Source organism: Pristis pectinata, chromosome 32, assembly GCF_009764475.1.
Source record: "Pristis pectinata isolate sPriPec2 chromosome 32, sPriPec2.1.pri, whole genome shotgun sequence".
NCBI lineage: Eukaryota > Metazoa > Chordata > Chondrichthyes > Rhinopristiformes > Pristidae > Pristis > Pristis pectinata.
Window position 1 is genome coordinate 17,893,763 of NC_067436.1, and position 27,733 is coordinate 17,921,495.

General features: G+C 45.5%; 1 protein-coding gene across 2 annotated transcripts in view; it reads right to left on the reverse strand.

Annotated features, from left to right (window-relative positions):
- The window catches only part of igf1ra (insulin-like growth factor 1a receptor), a 220,964-nt gene extending 211,319 nt beyond the window's left edge, over positions 1-9,645 (reverse strand). Inside the window, exons 1-2 of one of the 2 annotated variants that reach the window (XM_052042748.1) lie at positions 9,579-9,645; positions 8,384-8,826 (exon numbers count right to left, since the gene is read on the reverse strand). In XM_052042748.1, coding sequence (XP_051898708.1) covers positions 8,384-8,504 — 121 coding nt within the window. In that variant the 5' untranslated portion in view covers positions 8,505-8,826; positions 9,579-9,645. Of the gene's footprint in view, positions 1-8,383; positions 9,325-9,578 lie in introns of those variants that run through there. The other variant, XM_052042746.1, reaches the window with a different exon arrangement.
- Positions 9,646-27,733: the final 18,088 nt, after the last annotated feature.

Below are 27,733 nucleotides of genomic sequence, written 5' to 3' on the forward strand. Positions count from 1 at the left end.
CTGAAAATATATCACGTGGCAGAGCTAAAACCCTGGAATTCCCTCCTCAGCGGCACTCCCACCATGTGGACTGAAGTTCAAGAGGAACCCCCAACTTCCCCAACAATTGGCAAAGGGGCTCACGCCCGCAGAGCGTAGTCAGGACAAATCCACCAGGCCTTGGGAAAACTCCAAGCCAGAGTCCAGGACACCTCAAGTCAGCTGCAGAGCCTCTCTCACCACCTCTACGACACTAATGCCAGGGACAATAAATGCAACCCAACACCCTGTAACGAAGCAACATATGAAACATAAACACTGTTCCTCCAATATGAAGAGCTGCAAAGGCTGGAGATGCGTCAGCTGGCAAACCAACATTCCCAACCTCACCGAGAAAAATCACTGCAGGTAGGCCTGAATTCAGGAGCAATCCCTCAGAAGTACCACTTCCTTTCTCTTCCCCCATATTCAACATCTGTTTGGACCTTGTTTTCAGAAAGATGGGTTTTATAAAAGTGTCCAGCAGGAGGAAGTCCAGAGGGAACAACGATGGTGCAGGGTAGGATGTCAAGCAGACTCAGACACCCACTCTCACACACTGTAGGCAACTCGGGTCATGCAGAGAGTGAAGCTCTGCTAGTAAAGGGTTAAACAGAGGGGGGTGTAGGGGCAATAAGGAAACAAGGCAACAAAGTGGGCAAGCAAGGGAGGAGGGGTGGGAAGGGGTCAGGGGTGGAGTGAGGGGAGATGGGCAAGTAAAGTCATGGGGGGGGGGAAGGAAGAAATAAGGCCGTGGGGGGGAGTGGAACGACAAAGGCAGGAGGTGGGGAGGGGGCTGAAAGTAATGAGGGTGGAAGAGATGGAGAGGGTGGGCAGGGAGAGATCCCAGCAATCTGCCCTGCGATCACCAACATGTGTATCATTTGGTATCTCTGCTGTGTACTTTTGTTGATGAGACATTTGAGCAACTCACCCACACTCAGCTAAATGTCACTGGACAGTCTCTCAGTATTTAGTGGCAAGTCTGTGAAATTCTCAACGGTGTCGCAACTTTAACTGTGAGAAACCACCCAGCCCCTGTGTACGCCCAGACCACGCTGTTCCACAGACTGCCAGTGGAGAGAGAGCATCCCGAGCTGTGCCCGAGTGAGCTGCATTGTCCATCACTGGTACTGCAAGTGAGTCAGAGCAAGAACAACAAGTTAAAGTATTGCTGCACTGTGCGAGCTTAAAGGCAACCCTGGACATCACTGCCTTTGTCCCCCTGTTGGATGGGTGAGGAGCTGTGCCTTGTCTTAGTTATGGCTTGTTTATAGCAAGAGACTGCAGATGCTGGGATCCAGTGTAAAAAAAACAAGTTGCTGGAGGAACTCTGTGGGTCAGACACAAACCGTGAAGGGAAAGGGATGGTTGACGATTCAGGCTGAGACCCTTAATCAAGAATCATGCAGGGTCTCGACCCAAACTTCAACTATCCCTTTGCCTCCACAGAGGCTGCCTGACCCGCTGAATTCCTCCAGCAGCTTGTTTTTTTGCTTGTTTATAGCAAGATGTCTATCCTGAATCTTTCTAACTGGCCTGACATTGTAAACTAGTTATCCTCAGTTAAGTTCATGCATCCAGTATTTAAAAAAAGTCGTCGCAACTGTTAAACCAGCCAACATTCAGAGTGATTTCAATCAACACTGATTCTACATTCCTGGAACAATGACAATCTGCTGAATAATCGGTGCTTCAGTTTTAAACGTTCCTGATCTGCTGGATTACACAGTGTGCCCAGCAGAGGGTCCACAAGGGTCTTCAAAGCCTTCTCCGCCCAGGTTGTGGGTATCTAGGGACAGGTAGTAGAGATGCTGTCTGTGTGGAGTTTGAATGTTCTCCCTGTGTCTGTGGGTTTCTTCCAGGGGCTCTGGTTTCCTCCCGTGTAATTTAGTAGGTTAATTGGCTGCTGTAAACTGCCCCTAGTAGGTGGTGGTGGTGGGCGGGGGGGGGGGCCAAGAGTCGATGGGAATGCAGGAAGAATAAAATGAGATTGGTTTGAAGGAAATTGGAGCTTGATGGCTGGTGCATACTCAGTGGTTGAAGCTGTTTCTGTGCTGTATAACTATGGGATTCGGAGTGTTTTTCCAAGTACAAGTAGTGGGATACAGCAAGGCTGCAGTACATGCCGCACAAACAAACAAGAACAGATCAGAGAGAGTAAGTAAAAGAATTTGGGCAGAATCTCAAAAGTAAACTGCTCAGAAACAGTAAATATTGGTGCTCTCTTGCCGTTCCTTGGCAAGCTGAGAGCAGCTGGGAGAACCTGACATCTTTTCTTTTGCATTCCAGATACACTACAGGTGTGACAAACACTCTACTTGCCATAGTTTGGCAGTAATGCCAGTGGGAGTTGCTCTCAACAAGGCAGGTAATGCTGGGATTTGCCAACAGGAGTGGTTAGATCACATAAAACTCATTGCATTATGCTGCTGCCTCGCGCACCTCATTGTGACCCAGGCATTGCATTCAGGGCCGCGAGGATTAGTTGCCATAAATGAACTCCAAAGCCGCAGAGGGGCTAATTGTTGTGTTGCAGCCCTGTTTCTAAATCTCAGGAAAACAGCAAACTCACTAACTTTCTTTTCATGCAAGAAATACAGCCGCGAGCTTGACCTGGGAGGTGATGCTTCAAAGCCCAGTCCCATAAGTGGGATGTAGAATACAGTCTCAAAGCAGCTGGCTACCAACCAGACGGAGCAATCACTCGCTCACAGGTGGCATTCACACCCTGAATCAGAAGGGGCGAGTTTGGGCTTTACCTCAGGCAGCTCTGGAGATCAAAATACTCAGGCAAAGTCCACCAATGTACCTGTTAATTTGCATGCACATTAATGTATTGCTAGAAATCTAACATTTAGACCACAATGAGGCAATGGTACCAAAAATCAGCCCCTTCCACAAAAAAAACCAGACCAGCCAATCACCACCAACTCTCTGGACCTCGTTGGAATGAGAGGTTTAGGGAAAGGGCATGTGCTCCCTCACCCTACAGTCCTGTATCCAGGTACCATCCATCATCTGCCTGCACACAATAAATGCTTTGCTCTATTTAAAGGAAGACCGAAGCAGAGCTGGAGTCACCTTTTCCCAAATCCATGGAGAGAATTCAAACCAACCAGTGATTACGTGAGTGGACTGAGGGACCCCATCAACCATGAATCAGGGAGCAGTGCTGGGCCAGAAGGTTTTGGTTCAGGAGACTGAAGTAGCAAATCCAGGCTGAAGGAGCAGGGCAGCAACTGGGCGATGCAGGACAGAAGTGGTTGGAGGCACTGCCTCTCCAATGAGATGTTAAACAAGCATAAGCAAATCCCAGAACAATATGAAAGCTCTTCCTGGTGTCAGGGCCAATATATATCTCCTGATAAAATTCACAATCACCAACAAATTAGTTGGTTATTTCCACATGTGTGTGTGCGTGGGAGCTTGCTGTGTACATGTTATCTCCCTGCATTTCCCCAACAGCTGCTTCGGAAGCACTTCAGTGGCTGTGGAATAGCCTCAGGTCATAACAACAGTCTCCTGGAAGCAAATTTTTGTTCAATTTGGACTCTGTCTGTACATTCTATTCCCTGTGCAACTGGCTCAAAAACAAGTGACAGCCTCGTGTTCACACAACACCACCTCCCTCACCTGCTTTTTGTTTTATGGGCTGTCACAGGATCAGAACCAATACAGACCACGCAAACTCCTGACTCAGTGCAGTCAATTCCAAAATGGCTCAATTAATACAGACAAGCTTCATTAATTTCAGGACATCAACTATTCAAACACTACTTGTCACTTACCACCAGCCATCCAAAATCACCCTCTACCCCAAAATCTTGTACCCCAAAAGTACTTGCTCCATCCATCACGGTAGCTCATGACAGTAGACAGGAGAGCGGGGATGACAGGAGGTTCGACCAGTTGCCACTCACTATGGAGTGAGCGCAGAGGGGCAGGAAGCAAGCTGGGGTCAGACAGGGTTTGCAGAATGTTCGAGTGAACAAAGCCACCCCCCTCCCGTGATACAGACCAGCTCACGACAGACCCACCCTTCCTAACACCAGACAAAGGTGCAGCAAACAAAGTTGAAATTACTGGAAACACAAGGGACTGCAGGTGACGGAATGTGAAGCAACAAGCAGAATGCTGGAGGAATTCAGCAGGTTCAGCAACATCCATGGAGGGAAATGCACTGAGTCCAGATGCATGGCCTCAACCCAAAACATCAACTGTTCATTTCCCCCCCGCACCCCCCCCCACCCAAAGATGCTGCCTGGCCCACTGGAAATGACTGGAGGTGATTATTGATCCAGCAGCTGCAGCTGGGTTAAACAAGCCCAATGGAGTAATGTTGAAAAGGACATGACGAGAGAATATTCACTGTCATATAGACAAGCAAAACTATCATTTAAAAAGGCATGTAGGAACTTCTACCTGTGGGTGCGTGGGTGTCAATTGCTCTAATTCTCTATCCCAGAGGGTTTTGGAAGGTGAATCACAGGTACATTCAAAGAAGAGGGAGATAAATTTTTGAATGATCAGGATATTGAAGGCTGTGGGGAACAAGCACAGAAGAGGAGATGAGGCCTGGGTAGATCAGCCATAATCATATTGAACAGCAGGGTATATGTGAGGGGCAGTGTGGCCTACTCCTACTTGAGTGTATTCCAGGGTCATGAGCTCACTTGCCCTGAAGAGCACCCCAGTGGTTCCTCCAACCAACACTGCAAGGTTGTTGCTAAGCCAATGTTGTGCCATCAAACACACCGAGGCATCCCAGTTAAATGGAAATGGCTCTATTATTTATGGCCATCCTCTGAGGCATTTCCTTCAAACAGTAAACAAATTAAAGCAGTTAGCAGGAAACCAACCACTCACTACGGAAATCAATTCACTGACACTAGCCTCTGTGTACAAACACTGTTCCATCAACATTTCACACCAACCTACCCACAGGTAGCGACCTCAGTCACAACACAGAAGTGAGGGACAGAACTGGGGAAAAGGGGCGCAACCCCTGCCTTAAAAAGGAGAGACAAAGGGAGAGACAGAAGGTGGGGAGGGAGCGAGAGAGCACTGGGAGGGAGCGGGCACTGGAGGGGGGGGGGGGAGATGGAGGGAGGGGGAGGGGTGGGCGCGCTGGCGGGAGAGGGCGCAGGAGGGCTGGCGGGAGGGAGGGAGGGAGGGCGCGCTGGCGGGAGGGAGGGAGGGAGGGAGTGCGCGCTGGCGGGCGGGAGGGAGGGAGGGAGGGAGTGCGCGCTGGCGGGAGGGAGGGAGGGCGCGCTGGACGGAGCGAGGTAGGGCGCGCTGGACGGAGCGAGGGAGGGAGGGAGGGAGGGAGGGCTGGACGGAGCGGGGGAGGGAGGGAGGGAGGGAGGGAGGGCTGGACGGAGCGGGGGAGGGAGGGAGGGAGGGAGGGCTGGACGGAGCGGGGGAGGGAGGGAGGGAGGGAGGGAGGGCTGGACGGAGCGGGGGAGGGAGGGAGGGAGGGAGGGAGGGCTGGACGGAGCGGGGGAGGGAGGGAGGGAGGGAGGGAGGGCTGGACGGAGCGGGGGAGGGAGGGAGGGAGGGAGGGAGGGCTGGACGGAGCGGGGGAGGGAGGGAGGGAGGGAGGGAGGGCTGGACGGAGCGGGGGAGGGAGGGAGGGAGGGCTGGACGGAGCGGGGGAGGGAGGGAGGGAGGGAGGGAGGGCTGGACGGAGCGGGGGAGGGAGGGAGGGAGGGAGGGAGGGCTGGACGGAGCGGGGGAGGGAGGGAGGGAGGGAGGGCTGGACGGAGCGGGGGAGGGAGGGAGGGAGGGAGGGAGGGCTGGACGGAGCGGGGGAGGGAGGGAGGGAGGGAGGGCTGGACGGAGCGGGGGAGGGAGGGAGGGAGGGAGGGAGGGATGGACGGAGCGGGGGAGGGAGGGAGGGAGGGAGGGAGGGCTGGAGGGAGCGGGGGAGGGAGGGAGGGAGGGAGGGAGGGCTGGACGGAGCGGGGGAGGGAGGGAGGGAGGGAGGGAGGGCTGGACGGAGCGGGGGAGGGAGGGAGGGAGGGAGGGAGGGCTGGACGGAGCGGGGGAGGGAGGGAGGGAGGGAGGGAGGGCTGGACGGAGCGGGGGAGGGAGGGAGGGAGGGAGGGCTGGACGGAGCGGGGGAGGGAGGGAGGGAGGGAGGGCTGGACGGAGCGGGGGAGGGAGGGCTGGACGGAGCGGGGGAGGGAGGGAGGGAGGGCTGGACGGAGCGGGGGAGGGAGGGAGGGAGGGAGGGCTGGACGGAGCGGGGGAGGGAGGGCTGGACGGAGCGGGGGAGGGAGGGAGCGCTGGAGCGAGGGAGGGAGCGCTGGAGCGAGGGAGGGAGCGCTGGAGCGAGGGAGGGAGGGAACGCTGGAGGGAGCGAGGGAGGGAGCGCTGGAGGGAGGGAGGGAGGGAGGGAGCGCTGGAGGGAGGGAAGGAGTGGGGAAAGGAAAGATAAAGGGGTAGTGAAAGAAAGATACAGATAGAGGGGGAGTGGGGAAGGCAGAGGGAGGGAGAGGCATAGAGAGCAGAAGGAGAGAGACGGGACAAATGGAGGGTGACAATGACAGGACAGGGATGACAGAGACAGAGTGTGAGATGAAGACTGTGGTGGATAGGCCGAGAGGATAGGAATGAAGAATAAGGTGTAATAGATGAATGGCAAAATGATCGTGAAAATGTTAAAACTGGAAGGGGCACAGAACAATGATAGTTAAAGTTAACATAGTAAAAGTAAAGGTGTTATCACTGGCTGTGCAAAATAACAGAACACCCAAACGTGATGATTTTTAGGATACAACTCAGGATGATTGATGAGGAATCAAATAAAAATAAAACAAAGTTTCAGAAATAATATACAATCACAGAAGAATCATAAGAAAAAAGAACTGGCTAAACAAAACAAAATTAAAGCAGAACAGATTCAAGAATCAGAAATAAAGTATTGGGAATAGGTCTGAACTTTAGAAGTTTCTTGAATTTGGAGACAAAGGATGGAAACTTTCAATAGAAACAGAATGGAACAAAATTGAAAAAGAAATTAGTACAGAATATGGAATCAAAATACGATAAAGACTGCACAATGGAACTTAAGATAACTGACAGGACTAGATTTAAAACACAGCAAAACCCAACAACCAAACAGTAACATACCAGAAATAAACAAAAGATAATTTTTGATTAAGAAGTATTATGAAACAGGTACCCAATATGAAGTCAAAAAAAAACACAAAACACTTAAAGATAAAAACATTGATAGCAAGGAAAATGGAACAGAAGAGGAGACAGAAGTAACAAACACAACAGGAAAACAAAAGACAAGGTTCAGACAAGAGAACGATAGAGAAAACAACTGAGTGAGAGAGTGCAGATAAAGGAAAAAGGGGAAATGCTGAAAGGAAACAGCAAAAATACTGATGAACAAAGACAACAAAAAACTGATAAAGGGGAACAGGTCAAACACAAGTAAATACAAAAAGACAGCAGAAAGGACAGACAACAACTGAAAAGATAACAGAATTAAAGAAACAGATAAAGGAAATTAGCAGAAGGAGATAAAACAGAAAGAACACAAGGAGACTCAATGGAAAAAGTTATACAAACATAAACAGGGCAAGATGAAGGAGGGAGATCAGGTAGGTGTGATGGCCTGTGGTTGAGACTTCTAACTTTCCCCACAAAGCGGGACCCTAACCATGCTATGCTAAGTGCAGACAATGAAAATCTCAGTTTACGATGACTTTATTACTTATTTTTCCAAATGTCCTCTGTTTCTCATTGCCTCTGCCCCCTCAACAGTGAATAAGGAAGACAGGTGGACTACATACATACCAACACTCAGAGACCCCAACGATAAACTTTAAAAAAAAATGTGCGATTGTTACTGGGATTCTGGTATTATTGGTAACAAAAAAAAATTCAAGCAGCATTTCTTACTGAACTCTGAAACAACTGTTGAAAGTACGAGACACGGTTGTTTCTGAAAGAAATTAGGAGATACCAGGGAAAACTTTTTGCCACATTTCGTTGACAACCTTGCACATACTGCCAAACTTGTAACTTTCACATGCAAAGCAATATTTGAAGGCACAAAACTATTGTACTGAAATTAAAAACATTACAAGGATACACATTTGAACAATTTGCATGTAATCATCAGCTTTAAAACACCAATGGATTAATTATTCGTTTAAAGTAATCCAAAGTTATATGAAAGGCAGACTTTACAAAAAGTTTGAAGTATTTTTATAAATCACTTTACTATAGAAAATTAATTATTAGAAAGCTTGAAAACTACAATAAGTGTATGATTTAATCTCGTGAATGTGCTTCTCTACAATGCACATGAAAATAGAAAGTCTTTAACAAATATTATACTTACTTTCGGTATGAGTATGTCCCAGAGTGAGCGAGGAGCAGAGAGCGAGCAAACCCCAACACAAGGTCACGGAGCCCCTCTTTGTTCCAGACTTCGTTCCCATTTGTGGACCCCACCAAAGCATACCGACCGTCTCCGCCACCGAACGAAAACAAATCGTCAAACAAAACCCCCAACAACAAAAAAAATCAGGAAAAACTTTGGATTTAATGAACCCCTAATTTTAACCAGGGTAGGGTGGGGGGGTACTTTAATTTTAAGAAAATGGGATGGAGGAGGGAAAAAAGTAACTCTTGCAAATTTAAACTGTTTTCTTCCCTTTTTTTCCTGCTACAGTATCTCCTTTGTTTTTCCTTGGCTTTTTTTTCCTCAACCTTGTCTGTGTCTCATTGTGAAATTTAGCAAACACAAGCTGTTCTGGAACTCCCCATCCTCAGTCTCCATTCCTTTAAAAAAACAAGAAAAAAAAGAGAAATATATTTTTTCCAAGCAACAGAAACAATTCCTGCACAAACTGCAGATCTGAAATCCTGCCCTCTCTCTCTGAGACAATTTAAAGAAACATTTTCTTCCCTCCTTTCCCAATTTTTCTTAATTAAAAGCTGAATTTTTTTTACCCCTGTTGTTTGTTTGGAGCCTGGGAAGGAGAGACAGAGGGGGGAGGGAAGCAAAAGGCAAAGCGTGGCGCGTTGGGATTTTTCCAGGATAGAGAGGGGGGGTGCTACAAAGGACCCTTCGCTCCCCGGGAAAGGTGCTCTCCGCGGCGACCCTGCGCTGGGGTTGCGGTCCCTGGGCTCGCGGTCCCTGGGCTCGTCCTCGGTCTCCGACAGCGGAGGTTGAGCGGGCTCCGCGGCTTCTCTGCCTGTGTGTGTGTGTGTCTCTCTCTCCCTCTCCCTCTCTCTCTCTCGGTGGCTGCTGGTCCGCCCGCCGTGTCTCTGACTCAGGCTCCGAGCTCGCTGGTAAACAAGAGCCTCAGCCTGAGTCAGAGCATCCAATGCAACCCGTCCTGGAGCCGGAGCCGGAGCCGGACTGCGGAGGCAAGGGGAGGCGCTCGCTCGGCAAACCCAACGGACTGGGGTCACACCGGGATACAGACAGGGAGCACACATTGCATGCAGACAGGGATCATACAAAACGCAGACAGATCACACAGGGACACGGGCACCTTGAATCGACACAAAACAGGGGCCGATCACACCTTAAATGCAGGCAGGATCACAGATTGCATGCAGCAGGATCACAGATTGCAAGCGGACAGGATCACGCGAAATTCAGACAGATCACACAGAGATACAGACAGGATTATGCAAGGAGACAGACAGGATCAGTCAGTAAATGCAAACAGGATCACACATTAAATACATGCAGGGATCTCACAACATATAGGGACAGGAATCTGACAAGGATCACACCTCAGACAGACAGGCATCACACTGAGATACATAAAATACAGAACCAGATCAGGCAGACAACACATTAGACAGTGATCTCAAATAAATACAGCAATAGATCTGGGAGGAATACAACAACAGGAATACTGGCAGGGATCCCATCTGAATACAGACAGAGGTATCACAGGAATACAAATGAAAATCACATAGAAACTCAGACAAAGAAATAACAGGAAGAGACAGATTTCAAAGAAATACAAATAGATTGTTTATATTAACAATTATATTAACAGGTTTCTCACAGAGGTACCGTGTTCCCACAGGAATACAGGTTTCACACAGAGATACGGGAAAGGCCACAGATACAGGTAGCGATGTCACAGGAGTATGAAAATCACACAGAAATATGGATAAAGATATAATGGGAGTACGGGCAGGATTCACACCAAAATACATATAACTATATACAGACATCTCAGCAATACACCAACATGGATCACATAGAAACAAGGATCCCAAGAATAATGGATATCCCAGAGGAATAAAGAGAGGGAACTCAAAAAGAACAGGAATAGAATTAAAATTCATCCTGTTATCTGGTTTGTGATGTTTTAAATTGATAAGGAGAAATATAAACGCAAGTTTAGTTATGATTACTGTCCTGATGAAGTTTGTTACCCTCAATGGATCTGAGCACATTGTGAAGACTGACTCTTCACGGCACAGAACTGCATTGTCTTTTTAAAAATTGTAAATGATGCTATGGTGGTATGTAGAGAAGAGCTGGGAATTCACCCAATACCTTGGGCAATATTCCTCTAACCAGTAATGGAATATTTGTCCATTTGCTGGGGACCTGCTGTTTGCCATTTTAACTCCTCCGACAAGCAATGTAACAATAGTGACTTCTTCTGAATGTAATCTATTGATTGTGAGAGGTGGGAAGGTGCTAGATAGATGCACGTTCTTTTTTATTTAGAAGAGTAAACTTTCTCTTACATCTTTAATTGTTAAAACATCCTGCTGTGAACTTCCACCAATTTCTACTTTAATCAAGATATACCTGAAATACACGGGAGACATCTGTAACCGTGCACAAGGGGGGCATTTAGCCCATCAAACCCACATCTGTTAATCCTTAAAAAGTATCTTTAAATACAATTTCCTCCACTATTTTTCACCCAGAAAGTCAAAGTCAAGTTTATTGTCACATGCACAAGTACATATGTGCACAGGTACATTGAAAAACTTAGTTGCAGCAGCATCACAGGCACATAGCATCAGATAAGCAGCATTCACAAGAAAAACATAAATTAAACATAAATTATACACAATTTTTACAAGAAAGAACACGATTAGAACAAAAAAAGACAAAGTCCATTGTAGTGCAAAGTGTTCAAAGTGGTCATAGTGTTGGGGTTATTCTGGAGTAGTGATTAGGGTTGTGCAGGTTAGTTCAAGATCTGAATGGTTGAAGGAAAGTAACTGTTCTTGAACCTGATGTCGAAGTGATGATTTGCACTGGGGTTTGGTTCCAAAAATGCCAGGTGCCCTCACGACCTAATGGTGTTGGGCATGGTTTAGTGGTGGGACATGCATTTGAGTCTCATTCCTGAGTCTTAAGCACAGAATCCCAAATGACAGTACTGAAGGAGTGCTGAGCTGTGGGACATGCCATCTCTCAACTAAGATGTGGAAACAGAGCCTGGATTTAAAAAACCCATTGTACTATTTTGTAAAATTAGCCATACTTCTCTGCAGAATGGCTATTGGTTATCCATCAACAGCATCGCTAAAAACGTCACTTGTCATTATTACATTGCTGTGTGTGGGAGCTTTCTGTGCTCACACTGGCTGCTGGATTTCCTACACTGACTATGCTACAATAAGTGTTACATTGCTGATGAAGTACTTTGAGACACTTTGAGGTTGTGCAAGATTTTATAAAAATGCAAATCTATTTTTTTATTATTGCTACTCCAACTGAAATCAGATAACAATACAGACAAGTGGTTATGGGAGTGAGAAACCTCTTTAAAAAACTTTAGTGTCCAGCAAGCTGCTTAACAGCTTAAATGATCACGTTCAAGAGAAAGAGCACAAGGAGTGGGGGTGCATTTCAAGGCATGTTCACGCTAGGAAAACAAAACTAAACATGACAACAACAGTTGATGTATAACAGACTTTTTGCCTTTCTCTGCACATTGTTTATTCACTCTAAGGCACCAGTCACTCTTCCTCTGTGTCCTGTTCATCCCTACATCCAAACCCAACAAAACTGTTATCTTTTCCCAAAGAACAAACTCTATGTTATGTCAAATATGCCAGTTAAACAATAGTGCAATTCACTTCTGGGGCGACTGACAACATTTTCTCAAAAAGGTCTTGAAATTTATCACATCAAAGTTTGGAAATGTAACCTATCTAATGCCTCAAGAGTAAACCTCTGGTCAGAGCCCCATTTGATTAATGAGTGTGCCAAATTCATTGGTGAAAACTGCAGAATTGGGGGAGTGTTCAGGGGCTGCCGCTATTTGCCTTGGTACCCCTGGTTAATGAAGAAAACCAGCCAGGATTCACAGTCATTAAACACCAACCTTGCCAGGAGCTGCACATGTGTGGACAGTGCATTAGAAAGGATATGGGACAATCTGAAGGCTCACACATTCTCCTGTTATTATTGTCAGTGATGCAGTTGCTTTTGCTTCTGACATTCCTGCTGTTATTGCATTACGTTGTAACAGCCTTCGCGATAATTTTTTGTTACATAAATAGATGAAGTACTTGGCTATAAACGAGTCCATTACTTCCATGTCATCCAACTGACAGGATTTAAAATGGGGACGAGATGGACGTGAATCTATTTTTGTCCTACGAGTCCAACGTTTCTATGTAAACAACACTTCTAGGCCCAGGCACTTTTCTTGAGTTTTATGATTTCATCCAAACTCATTAAATGTACCCCAGCATTGTAACTATCTGCAAGACTATTATTCTTTAATTCACAGATGAACTTATGTATGTTTATCATGCCTTTAGAAATATTTTCCCTGCTACACTTCCTACTGGTTCACAGTACAAGAATTATGGGCTTCTGGACCCAATTCCAAAGACAATAGAACAGAAATGTAGAATCTACCCTTCCCCTTTGATCTCTCACCTCTGTCATTATCTTCATTTCTGGCAATTCATCAACAGGACTGTGGTTACTGCTTCTCTGAACTAGCACCACTTATTCTTCCTCATTTGCAAATACTTGCTCTAGCTGGTCTTCCTGACTCTCGCACCCCAACCCTGTCAGATTAAAACTTAGCTCACTTTCTCCAACTCCAATTAGCTTTTTCCAGAAAACCAAAGTGGATCTTCCCCTCTCCTATAATTTCTGAGTTTTTAAAACTCCAGTTTGGTGTTAATTTACCATTACTGTTAGACTTATCTTCTCCCTTCTATTTTGATGTCTTCCACTTGGGTCATACACTATCCATTAGATACCTCAATCATTATTTTATTTTGTAACCCCTTGAGATGTTATTCTAACTACTGATTTCAGAGTGGAGCCAATCATTGCAAAGTATTGGTGCAATGAGTCAACGTGATTGGAAGGCTATGAGTTGACTTCATTTAAATGACTGTTAGCTATACAGTTGATAGAGCTGCTGCCTCACAGCTCCAGCAACCTAGGTTCAATCCTCACCTCTGGTGCTGTCTGTGTGGACATTGAATGTTCTTCCTGTGGCTGCATGGGTTTTCCCCGGGCACTCCAATTTTCTCCCATATAGCAAGAAGATGGGGAGGTTGGAAATTTGGTTGGTTACTGTAAATTACCCCTGGTGTATGTGAGTGGTAGGATTGATGGGAATTTGGGTAGAATAGGTTGCAGGGAAAATTAGTGGGGGAATGGGATTGCCGGCAGAAACTCAATGGGTGAAATGGCCTATTTTTGTTGGAAGGAAATATGGAAAAGGTATGTTACAGGGCTGAACTGTCAGGGGATCACCATTTGGTCAAGATTTAAACTGAGCCCCTGTCTGAGTCATTGAGTCATTCAGTACAGAAACAAGTCCTTTGGCCAATCAAGTCCATGCCGATCATTAAGTTCCCATTTACACTCAACATACACTGATCCTATTTTATTCTCCCCCAAAGGGATACCCATAAGTAGGATTAGTGTATGGTTACAGCAGCGATTTAACCTACCAACCCACACATCTTTGGGATGTGGGAGGAAACCGGAGCACCTGGGGGAAACCCACACGGTCACAAGGAGAACATGCAAACTCCACACAGACAGCACTTAGAGGTCAGGATTGAACCTTGGTCTCTACTAGCTGCACCACTGTGCCATTAGTAGAATTGTTGCCTCAGTTATTTGTTAAAGGTACTGCACCTTGATTCAGAAAGAGAACGAGAGCCACCGCCCTCCACACTCACTCCTTATGATGATCCAGCCAATATTTATAACCCAGCCAACACCTCAAAACATATTATCTAGTTATTATCACAGAACTGTCAGTGGGAGCTTGCTGTGTGCAAATTGGCCACAGCATTTCCCACAGTAAAACAGTGACTACACTTCAAAAACACTTCAGTGGTTGTGAAGTTTCCTTTGAAATGCCTTGAGTTTGTAGAAAGTGTTGGGCAAATTCAAGTCTCTCCTTCTTTGGGGTGTAAATGTGCCCAGCTCTAAGATAGATGGTGCACACAGAAGTATGCAGTAACTTCCCTGTGACCCCCTAAAATCATTCACAACACTCTCAGTAAAGCATGTACACTAATATATAGTACATGCATCTTGCCCACTGTGTACAGAAATGATTTCTCTTGGCATGCTGTAACCAAAGAAGAATTGCAATAAAGAAAAACTGGCACTAATTTTCTGGCTACACATGCCAGAATATTGCCCCCATGAGCTACAGGTTTGATATCAAGTGTGTAATATTGCAGTTGGCCTTTAGTTGGAGGATATCATAAAATGCAGGAGCAGAACTCAAGCAGTCTGCGTCGATTTTCTGCTGCTTGTTCTGCTGGTGTCTCAAGAAGTGAATGTACTGTTTGATGTGAGGTGATGTTAAATCATCGGTGGAGTCCCAGGTTCTGTGCTGGGTTGGCTGAATTGGTTTGAAATGCCAGTAGGGGGAGCTCGCACCAGCTGCTGGGCGAGGATAGAATAAACATCAACGATATTCCCAATCTATTGCTGTCTACATATTGGGAGCAAGCCTAGTCCATACTGTACACATCACTTGCAAATAGCTTCTTGGGTAAGTTACAATGGGGCTGTTGGTGATGATGCCAATGCACCTCCCAAACTACCCACCCCACTGACAACCACTTGCCCCATCTACAGAAGAGTCTGCAGTTCCCACATTGGCACCTCAGAACCCACAAAACCAGACAGGAAGCAAGTCTTCATTGGTCCCAAGAGACTGCCTAAAGGAATATTTTGTTGAGAAGATATTCCATCTTCATAGAGAAAAGGACAAAACGAAATCAGGCAAAAACATAAAGAATTCAACTCTTAGGACAATTAGGCAAGGTTTTTACTGGATAGTCACGCAACCAAGCCAAGACTGGAAGGACTTAATGCATAATTTCACTCAAAATCCAAACAGAGCAAACGTTCCCCAGCTGTGTTACAAACATGCGACTTTCGCTACGAATAGTGGCTGATGCATTTTTAGTGTTGCATTTCTGCTACATGCAGAATGTTTGAAGTCAGCTTTTGATTAATGCTGACTTCAAAATATGTGCTGGAGGTACAGTAAATAGGCTGGTGGCAATAGAGTTGGATCTGACCAAACTCAACTCACCAGCGGGCATCGGAGAGCATCATTCCTGTGGCTGTCTGTCATTCTGCCACCTCTTCTGTGACTGTCCATTAGTCCAGGACACGGGACTGAGAAATGATCCTCCAACATCACACAGATGCTCCAAACATCTCTGAGGGAGAATTTCCTTAAAATGTTAGAACCTGTAAATTGGTGAAAGATGACAAACAAGAAGTCTTTTTAATTTTTCTACATGGTAACTTGGGTATATTATCACAATTTTATCATCTCAACTTTTAAAGGTTTTTTTAAAGAAACAAAATAATAATTTTCTTATATCATTGGAAACTATTTTACATTGATTTTCTAGTTCTAGATCTGGGAGAGTGACAGCCAGCTCCAAGAGAGCTGGGAGAGTAAGGGGCAGTTCCAGGAGAGCTGCGAGAGTGATGAACAATTCCAGGAAAGATGAAGAGTGATGAATAGTTCCAGGAGAAGTGCAGGAGTGACAGACAGTTTCAGGAAAGCTGGCAGCGTAAGGGGCATTTCCAGGAGAGCTGGGAGGATTACAGATAGTCATAGGAGAGGTGGCAGAGTGACAACAGTGCCAGGTGGGAAAGGGACGGACAGTCGCAGAGAGTGATGGACAGTCACAGGAAAGGTGGCAGAGTTACAGACAGTCACAGGAGAGCTTGAAGAGTGACAGCAGTCCCAGGTGGGAGAGAGACGGACAGTCACAGGACATCTGGGAGTGATGAATGCAGTAAAGCTTTTTCTGGTTCTAATCCAATATTCACACTTATACAACTTCCAGCAAAGGTAACTGGTATTGATGTGGGCTGTTTATATTCATTTTCACCTAAATTAGATATTTTCTAATTCTAGCATGGCAGAGTTTAACTAATTCACAGTGGTGGGCTCAAATCTGGGTCCTTCCTCATCTCAGTGGACCAGTTCCATACTGAGTAATGCTCCGACCATATCAGGGGAAGCAGTCCCATTTTGAAAAGCTGCCAGTCGACATCCTTGGACAAGGGCCAATGAAAGCATGTGGATGTGAGTATATGGCATCACAGAATACAGGGAGAAGGGCAGTGGCTCCAGGGGAATCCTTTCCAAGTAGCTGAAACAAGACCCCAGCCAGCCACTTTAGAGGCCAATAGTTCAAACTGCAACCTCCACCTGCCATTACTAACTGAGGTTGAAGATAGTTTTCCAATTAGCTGACCTCAAAACTTTGCCTCTAATCTGGCACGCTCTGGGCTTTTGTGCCTGACTGACAGATTTTCTGGATTGTTGGATGTCATTTATATTAAAATACCACAATACACTTTTCATTTACTATTTCTTTACATTTCACAATATTACAATAAATTCTCCAGTGAACCAGGCGTTTAAAGGGAGCGGAGGAACCAGAACCCCAGTTAGTGGACGGAGTTGGTAGAACCAGGGCCCCAACGGGTTTAAGGGGAGCACAGCAAACATCACTTAGTGAGCTAGATGTCAAACAATCAGGATTTCAAATTGTCAGGTAGCAGATTATTGGAGTTTCTGGAGGAACAAGAGGCTGAAAGTTGCAGTGGAGTACATCCTACAGGGCACAGTCATGTGATGATAAGGGGGTGATGCCAGAGACGAGCAGGAGTCAAAGTCCACCATGGCAAACTATGAAGGAGAATTCGATAACTCTAGGCTGCTTCCAGAAAAAGAAACAACTAATAAATCCAACTACTACCCTCCAGAAAAGGACCTCAGCCACCTTCTTACATAATAATAAGGGTGGCATGGTAGCATAGCGGTTAGCGTGATGCTATTACAGAACCAGCGATTGGGGTTTGATTCCCGTCGCTGTCTGTAAGGAGCTTGTACATTCTCCCTGTGTCTGAGTGGGTTTCCTCCCACATTCTAAAGACGTATGGGTAAGCTAACATAAGTTTAAAATGGGCGGCATGGACTCGTTGGGCCAGAAGGGCCTGTTACCGTGCTGCATAAATAAAGTTTTATAAGTTTTAATATGATAGAATTCTTCATTAATCACAACAAGTGTAAGTGACGCATTTTGTCTTTCTTACTTAATAAAAGGGTTGAAAGTCATTCAGTCCCAGGCCTCATTGCTTTAGAATAGAAACAAATAGAGGCAGGACATATACAGTAAATGGGAGGGTGCTTTGGTAGGCAGGTGAGTGTGTGTGAGAGGAGAATGCCAGGGGTGTGGTACTGAATGGTGGAGCAGGCTGAGTGGGGTTATTGTTCCTATTGTAGATGTTGCTCCTGGTTTTGGACAATTTATGACTCCAGTTTTAAAATGAAATTGATGGCATTATGGGGTAAAATGGACGAGAGTGAGTCACAACCTTAAACTATTCCTAATTTTCATTCCTTTTGAAGGTGTAAAATTGTCTCTGCCTCACTGACTCCTGATTTATGCTTCTGCACAAAGTCAAGATCTTCCCCACCAGCTCATCTGAACTTCTAACTGGTTTAACAAGCCACTCAGCAGGGAATCACTTGCACTTAGTGCTAAAACCATCCAGCAGGTCTCCTGCTCCTGTCTGCCAACCATCAATTCCTGCCAACAAATAGGTGGACAACGGATGACTGCTTTATGCCCTGAGCTGCACAGTGACGCCTCTATCAGCCAAGCAGCCTGCCAGTGATTCTCTTGCTCACAGGGGAATAAAGGGCTGGATGGGTGAGGCATCAATGAATTGTACAACAACAGGAGACAGCCTTCAAAATTCACTTTGGGAGATACAGCAAACACTTGCTGTTGTCGAGGGGCTGTATCTGATGGCATTCAATGCTATCGGAAATGAGTGATAGAAAGGTTTTAAAAGCGGCAGGATTTTCAGCACACAAAGGGCATGTTTAGGCAGGTGGTGTCAGTGTCTACGTTATCAGGACAGAGAGCATTGGATACCTTTCAGTGAGTCAGGAGAGAGTAATCCAATCTGTGTGTGCACATGACATTATAAATCACAGGAACTCGAAGCAGTTACAGTGCATCACTCGACTCCAAAGAGCCAACTGTGGTTGTAAAGTCATTCCTGGCTTCCTGGTGTCCTTTTACCAGCTGCAGTGAAGCATCTGTATTTCAGAGTTCATAATGCCATTAATGGACTGAAGTCAGGGATGATCAAGCCTTTTGTCTTCGTCAATCTCACAGGTGCACAATCTGGAGCCTGAGGCCACATGCAAAGTTTGAATCCAAGTTCCCATTAATTCTCATCCATCTCAAATTGCCAATGCAATGAGGTGAGTGGTTCAGCTGTCTGGGCCCCATCCAGGGGAATTTCCTCCCTCACCCCACTGTCTCACCACTGCCCCGATACCCACAACATTGGTTGAGGACCCCCTTCCTTCATTGCACACTATACAGAGATCCAGCAGGGAAACAGGGCCCTCAGCCCAATGATTCCAACTATCAAGCATCTATTTTTTTATGGAGACACCATTTTTTTTTTACATTTAAACCTATTTTTCCCACACGTTCACAGCAACTCCCTCTCCCCCCACCCCCCAAATTCTACCCACTAGGGGCAATTTACGGCGGCCAATTAACCTACAAAGCTGCACATCTTTGGGATGTGGGAGGAAACCAGAGCACCCAGGGAAACCCACAGGAAGAAAATGCAAACTCCACACACAAATGCAAACACCCAAGGTCAGAATTGAACCTGCATCACTGGAGCTGTGAGATACCAGCTCTAATCCAGCTGTGCCACTGTGCTGCCCTTACTTGTGCCTCGAGGACTATTTTCTGCAGTGAACTTGTTCTCAATTTTATTTTCCTTTACTAATATTTCCTACATCTCTCTTGGGTCATTTGGCTCTTTGTTAGGCACCCTGTATTACCAATTGGCAAATTGTGTGTGAAGCTAGACTGTGAGCTCTGAGTTTTTATTTCGCACCACTTCTGCCCAGTTTGATGGTCTGGAGGTGAGGTAAAACCTTCCACCTGATTATCACTATCCACAGCCACATCCAGGATTACTCAGTGAAAGTCCCAGCAGCTGTGGATGGACCAATTTGGGTGGAGACATTCAATTTAGAGATTAATGGCTGGAAAACAATTTCCCATCATTATTGGTTTAGTAACTCTGTACGCCAGGCATACCTTGCATTCCTCCTAATGCTGTTAAAGCAATGGAAAAAAAAGTAAAGAAAGACTAGTATTGATAAAGCATCTTTCCACTTCAGACATTCCAAAGCGCCACATAGCCGATGAAGTATGTTTGAAGTGGCGTCTACTGTTGTAATGTAGGAAATGTGGCAGCATTACCCCGGTGGACATGTTGTGGACCCTGGAGACACTTTCTCCCAGAGATTATCACTGCTAAACATGTTTTTGTGTGACATTCTCCTGTTTGATGATTCAGTACATGCATTAAAGGAGAAGGTATTTTCATGCTTTTCAAAACCCTTTCAAGACATCCCAAAGTGTGTTATAGCTAATGGTGTAATCCCTGTTGTAATGTAGGAAATTGAAGGCATTGTGGTTAAGGTACCAGATTAATAATCCAGAGGAACAAACAATCTGCTGGAGCAACTCAGTGGGTCAAGCAGCATCTGTTAGTGGAGGGAAGGAACTGTCGACATTTCCAGTTGAAACCCTGCATCAGGACTGAGAGTGAAGAGAGGAGATGGCTGGTATAAAGGGAAGAGGCAGAGTGGTAAGACAGGAACCAGAGGTGATTGGTGGATTGAGGGGGAGTTGAGGTTGATGGGCAGATCAAGCCAGCAAGGGGTGGGGAGAGGTGGAGTTTTGGTAGATAGAGGTAGGTGGATGATAGATTGAGGCAGACAAAAAAGATGGCAGTCGGACAGGATGGGGGAGGAGAGGGGAGGGTGAAGGTGGAGATAGATGCAGAGGAAAGGGCTAACAATGTGGAGACCCAATTTTAAACATTATCTTGCAGCTGTGGAATTTCAGTTCCTTTAATCATCTGCTTGGGTGGCACAGTGGGGTAGCTGGTAGAGCTGCTGACTCACTGTTGCAGTGACTGGGTACGATCCCGACCTCGGGTGCTGTCTGTGTGGAGTTTGCACGTTCTCCCTGTGACCTTGTGGGTTTTCCCTGGGTGCTCCAGTTTCCTCCCACATCCCAAAGACGTGCGGGATGGTAGGTTAATGGCCACAGTAAATAACCCCTAACCTAGTTGGAATGGGAATGTGGGGAGAAGTCATCGGGAAACTAGTGGGGGAATGGGATTGTTCAGTGAGCCAGCATAGACTCAATGGGCCAAAAGGCCTCCTCTATGGAAATAATGTGGAATATGGAAAATCAATAGCCAATTTGCACACTGCAAGCTCAAAGAAACAGCAAAGTGAGAACTGCTTATATGATTATGAGTAAGGAATTGGAATTGGGATTGGTTTATTATTGTCACATGTACTGAGATAAAGTGAAAAGCTTTTATTGGCATGTCATCCAGACAGATCATTCCATACATAATTACATTGAGGTAGTAAAATGGAAAACAGAATGCAGAATATAGTGTTACTGTTAGAGAAAATGTAGTGCAGCTAGACAAATAAATTGCAAGGGCCACAATGAGGTAGACTGGAAGATAAAGAGTTCATCTTTCAGCATATGAGCATTCAAGAGTCCAATAAGAGCCGGACTGAAGCTGTCCTTGAGGCTGGTGGTACATGAATACATTTGGGCAAAACAGGGATGCTCACAGCTGCAAGGACCCAGGTTCGATCCTGACCTCTGCTGCTGTCTGTGTAGAATTTGCATGCTCTCTGTGTGGTTTCCCTCGGGTGCTCTGGGTTCCCTCCACATCCCAAAGACACACCAGTGGACTAAATAACCAATCAAAATTATTCCTTAGTGTAGATAAGTGACAAAAAAATCAAAAGGGGGAAGTTGTGAGAGATAATAAGTTGCAGTGCTGGAGGGCAATAAGTAGAAGGCAGAATAGGATTGACTGGGTTGTACTGCTGGGAGTGGCTTGGGCCAAATGGCCTCCCATGTTGTAATAAATATGTGTTGCAATATTGGCCCTGGCACTGGGGAAATCTCTCCTAGTCTTTAAGCATCTTGGGATATTTTACATCCACCAGAGACGGTGAACAAGCCCCCTTGGCTGACATGTTATCTGAAAGAGGCACTGCCACCTGTGCAGGACTCCCTGGGTTGGTAGCCTAGGGTTTTGTGCTGTTAAACGCTGGCCTTTGGAACAAGGATCCGACCAATATGCCTCCTCTCTCCAAAAGCTCGTTCAAAACATGACTTTTCAAGTATGTTTTCAAGCAGCTACATCACCATGTTCTTGGGTCTGAAGCCCAAGAAGGAAGCACACAGCTCATCATGTGTCAGTTAAGCTTTATTATGAACCACGAAACTCAAGGACAGCTTCTATCCTACTGTTATCAGATTCTCAAATGGACCTCTCATATGCTAAAAGATGAGCTCTTGATTTCCCAGTCTACCTCATCGTAGCCCTTGCACTGTACTTTCTTTGTAACTACAACGCTATATTCTGCATAGTGTTGTAGCGATGGGCTACACACTGAGCTAGAAATAACGACATGCAGTTGGTAGGTTGCACTCAAGGCTGGTTTTTTGCAAACCTCGCCGCGTTGGCTTTTAAACAGTTAAGTTCCCACCCTCTCCGGGCGGCGATGACGTCAGAGGTGCGCCACCAGAACCTCTTCCCGTGCACGGGCTTTCTTCCCTCGCTGGTGGAGAAGGCGGCCCAGCACCATTTTGTGGCTGGCCTCTCTGCCGACACGCGCGTCATTTTTGGAGCCGGTTCACCTGCATGGAAGGTGGGTCGCCACAGTGTGTTTTTTTTACTACCTCAAGGTAATTATGTATGGCATGATCTGTCTGGATGGCATGCAAAACAAAAGCTATTCACTGTATCTCAGTACATATGACAACAATAATAAACCAGCCAATTGCAAGGCCATACCATTGGGAAACCCTTGCCTGGCAAGGTCATTAGGTGAGGAGGGGAGAACAGGAAAAGGTTTAAAGACAAGTTCCACAACCAGAAGCTGTCAGGCAGGTGATAACAAAATGACCTAATATTTGTTTTGTAAAACACACTGATACCATAGAATCACCCCATATCCTAGCCACCAACAGCTGTTCATACCACATGAATGAATTAAACCCGTCACATTAATTTATATATATATATCTTTTTTTTAAATCCCTCAGTTATAATCTACTTGAGCTTCAATCCCAGAGTTTATGTCATGAGAACACCTCAATTAGATTTGTGCCTTATAATCACTCCCAGAGGTCCACTATTATCTATATAACTATCTCACAGATTGCATTACTCAGTCCATAAATACTGAGGTGGAGGAAACAAGGTGCAAGCTGATCGTGCTCTCACTTCATTCAGTAAAATCCCTTTTGAAACCTTCCCATAAATCATGTATCTAAAAGCATTCTGGAAGACAATATTTTTCTTTGCCTCTCTATTTTGCTGCCATGTCCTTGGGATCTCACACCTTCCTAAGGTAACGTTCAAAGGGTTAGAGGTGGCCCTTCCACAGGTTACCTTAGTGGACAGCCTCTAATCCACCTATATCAGCAAGCTGTTTGTCCAAGGTGGGCGGGTGTACTGCCAGGGGTTGTTGTGGCAAAGTCTAATCCTATATAAAGGCAGGCCTTCAATTATAGTGTGCTATTCATAACCTCATGACGTCCTAGAGACTCATTCAATAAAATCAATTGCTTGTGCTCTCAGCTTGGAGTCAGGTTGTGAATTCAGAAGCCACTTCAGAGACCTGCAGGAAGATCTAGGCTGGTGCGCCAGTGCAGTACTGAAAGGGTGCACTGATGGAGCTGCCATCATTTAAACAAGACATTATCTCAACCTTGAAGTCCTGTCTATGCTTTTAGGAGAATGTAAAAGTTCCTAAGGCACTATTTGTGAAGAATTCTCCCCAGCTCTAGCGCCAATGTTTATAGCTCAATGCACATTACAATGATTGAGAGTGCCACAGTTGTTCAGCAGGTAGTGCTGCTGCTGGACAGTGACAGTGATCCAGGTTTGATCCTGACCTTAGGTGCTGTCTGTGTGGAGTTTGCATGTTCTCCATGTGACTAAGTGGGCTTCCTCTGGGTTGGTAGGTTAATTGGCCATCGTCAATTGGCCCTAGTGTGCATATGCATGGTAAACATACACTATTCCTACTTAGGGTATCCCTTAGGTGTGTGAGTTAGCACAGTTATAGAGCTGCACAGTACAGAAAGAGGCCCACCACATCTCTCCATAACTAAAACACTCCAATCCAGGCAACATCCCGGTGAATCTCCTCTGCACTTTCTCCAGCGCAACCACAACTTTCCTACAGTGTGGTGACCAGAATACTCCAAGTGCATTCTGATTTGTGTTTCGCAAATTTGCAACATAACATTGCAACTTTTAAATTCAATGGCCCGACATATGAAGGCAAGTATGCCATATGCCTTTTTCACCACCCTATCTACCTGTGTTGCCACTTTCAGGGAACTATGGACTTGAACCCCAAGGTCCCCTATTCATTAACATTCCTTAGTGCCCTACTATTTACTGTATGTCCTACCCCTATTTGACTTCCCAAATGCATCACCTCACATTTGTCAGGACTAAATTCCATCTGCCAATGCTCCACCCAACTTTCCATCTGATCTATATCCTGCCGTCGCCTTAGACAATCTTCCTTGCTATCCACAACACCACCAACTTCCTTATCATATGCAAACGTATCAATCACACCTCCTACATTCACATCCAAGTTGTTAATATGTATGACAAACAACAAGGTTCCCAGCGCTGATCCCTATGGTACACCACTGTTCACAGACCTCTAATCAGAAAAGCATCCCTCCCCCACTACCCTCTGCTCCTACCATCAAGCCAATTTTGGATCCAATTAGTCAGTTCGCCTTGGATCCCATGCACTTTAATCTTCTGGACCAGTCTACCATGTGGGATCCTTGTTAAGTCCACATAGACAACATCTGCCACCCCGCCTTCATCAATCTTCTAAGTTACCTCCTCAAAAATCACAATCAATCAAATTAGTGAGGCAGGGTTTCCCCAGCACAAAGCCATGCTGACTTTCAGCCCCTGCATTTCCAAATCCTATCCCTTAGAATTTTCTCCAATGATTTCCCTACCACTGACGTAAGGCTCACCAGCCTGTAGTTACCTGGCTTATCTTATCTTATCCCTGTTGCCTTTCTTAAATAAAGACACAACATTAGCTCTCCTCAAATTTTCTGGCACCTCACCTGTGGCTAACAAAAATCCAGTCGTCTTCCGTCAGGGTCCCAGCTATTTCCTCGCCACAGCAACCAGATAGATCACATCCAGGCCTCAGGACTTTTCCACCCTTTTGCATCCCATGACACCTAACACCTCCTCTTTCTTAACACCAACCTGCTCCAGATTATCCATGTACCCCTCCCTGAACTCATGATCTTCTACATCTTCTCCTGATGAATACAGATGAGAAGTATTCATTTAGGATCTTGCCCATATTGCTTGACTCCACACAAAGATTACCCCTTTGGTCTCTGAGGGGACCCACCCTTTCCCCGGCTACTGTCTTGTTCCTTATATTGAATGCCTTGGGATAATGGCCATTGTGAATTCTCCCTAGTATGTAGGTGAATAATAGAATCTAGGGGAAGCTGATGAGAATGTGGGGAGAATTAAGTTACAGGGAAAATTAGTGAGGGAACAGGAATGATCTATGATCTGGCATAGACACCTTTTATGTCATAAGGAAATATGGAAATCATTATCATATTGCTGTTTATGGGAAGCTTACTGTGCACAAATTGGATGCTATGCTTCCTAACAAGAGTACCAAGCTTTCAAATATTGGCTGTAAAGCTCTTTGTAATGTCCTGGGGTTGTGAAAGGCACTATGTAAATGTAAAGCTCTTTGCAATCAATGAAATGCTTTTCTCAAGTCTATTCAGTGCTATAAAATAGAAAACGTAGTGGCCGGTTCGCACACTGTGATCCCCCCACACACAGCAAGGCAATTAATGATCAGATAATCTGTTTCTCCGGTGGTGTTCGCTGAAGGATAAATATTGGTCAGGACGTCACAAGAATTTTCATTGCCGTTGAAATGATCTATAACATCTTTCTGAGAGAACAGAATGGATAGTGGATTAATAGAAACCATAGAAAAACTAAAGCACAGAAAACAGGCCACTCAGCCCTTCTAGTCTGTGCCGAAACATTATTTGGCTAGTCCCATTTACCTGCCCCCAGCCCATACCCCTCCAGACCTCTCTCATCCATGTATCTATCCAATTTACTCTTAAAAGTTAAGAGCGAGCCCACATTTACCACATCAGTGGCAGCTCATTCTACACTCCCACCACTCTTTGAGTGAAGAAGTTCCCTCTAATGCTCCCCCTAAACCTTTCCCCTTTCACCCTAAAGCCATGTCCTCCCATACTTATCTCTCCTAATCTAGGTGGAAAGAGCCTACTTGCATTAACCCTATCTATGCCCCTCATCATTTTATAAACCTCTTATCATATCTCCCCTCATTCTTCTCCTCTCCAAGGAATAAAGTCCTAACATACTCAATCTTTCCTTATAACTCAACTCCTGAAGACCCGGCAACATTCTTGTAAATCTCCTCTGCACTCTTTCAATCTTACTGACATCCTTCCTGTAGTTCGGCAACCAGAACTGCACACAATAGTCTAAATTTGGTCTCACCAATTACTTATACAACCTCACCAAAACATTCCAACTCCTATACTCAATACTTTGATTTATAAATGCTAGGATGCCAAGAGCCTTCTTTACAACCCTGTCTACCTGTGACTCTACTTTCAAGGAATTATGTATCTGAACTCCCAGATCCCTTTGTTCCTCTGCACTCCTCAGTGCCCTACCATTTACTGTGTGTGTCCTCCCTTGATTTGTCCTTCCAAAATGCAACACCTCACACTTGTCTGCATTAAATTCCATCTGCCATTTTCTGGACCATTTTTCCATTTGGTCCAGATCCCTCTGCAAGCTTTGAAAGCCTTCCTCACTGTCCACTACACCTCCAATCTTAGTGTCATCTGCAAACTTACTAATCCAATTTACCACATTATCGTCTAGGTCATTGATATATACAACAAACAACAATGGCCCCAACACAGATCCCTGAGGCACACCACTAGTCACAGGCCTCCAATCTGAGAATCAACCATCCACAACCACTCTCTGTCTTCTCCCACTCAGCCAATTTCGAATCCAGTTTACAACCTTTCCATGGATACCCATTGACTGAACCTTCTGAACTAATCTCCCATGTGGGACCTTGTCAAAGGCCTTACTAAAGTCCATGCAGACAACATCCACAGCCTTACCTTCATCTACTTTCTTAGTGACCTCCTCAAAAAACTCCACAAGATTCATTAAACACGATCTACCACGCATAAAGCCATGCTGACTATCCTTAATCAACCCTTGGCTGTCCAAATACTTATATGTCCTATCTCTCACAACACCTTCCAATAACTTACTGATGTCAGGCTCACTGGCCTGTAATTACCTGGTTTACTCTTCGAGCCTTTCTTAAACAATGGAACAACATGAGCTATCCTCCAGTCCTCTGACACCGCACCCGTGGCTAAGGACATTTTAAATATATCTGCCAGGGCCCCTGCAATTTCTACACTAGTCTCTCTCAAGGTCCAAGGAAATATCTTGTCAGGCTCTGGGATTTATCTACCTTTATTCGCTGTAAATACTTCCTTCACTCATTGGAGTGTTGATATGGATCTTGTACTCAAGTGGGACTTGAACCAATGACCTTCTGGCTCAGGGGTAAAAGTGCTCCCATTGAACTGTAACTGATTTGAAGTGCCCTACGGAGTGATGGCTCTGAGCTCAATCCCTGATCTCTGCTGAGTTAGTTCCACCAGTGTGCGATGAACGAGGAGGTGGTGTCAGGAGGCTCACTCAGTCCAATCATTGGCAGATTAAGGGTTGGGCAGGAGGCAAAAAAACACAATATGTAGGGAGTTTAATATCATCTAGAACTAGGGGACATAGCCTCAAGATCCGGGGGAGTAGATTTAGGACGTAGACGAGGAGGAGCTGCTTTTCCCAGAGAGGAGTAAATCTGTGGAATTCTCTGCCCAGGGAAGCAGTAGAGGCTACCTCATTAAGTATACTTAAGACACAGTTAGATAGATTTTTGCGTAGTAGTAGAAT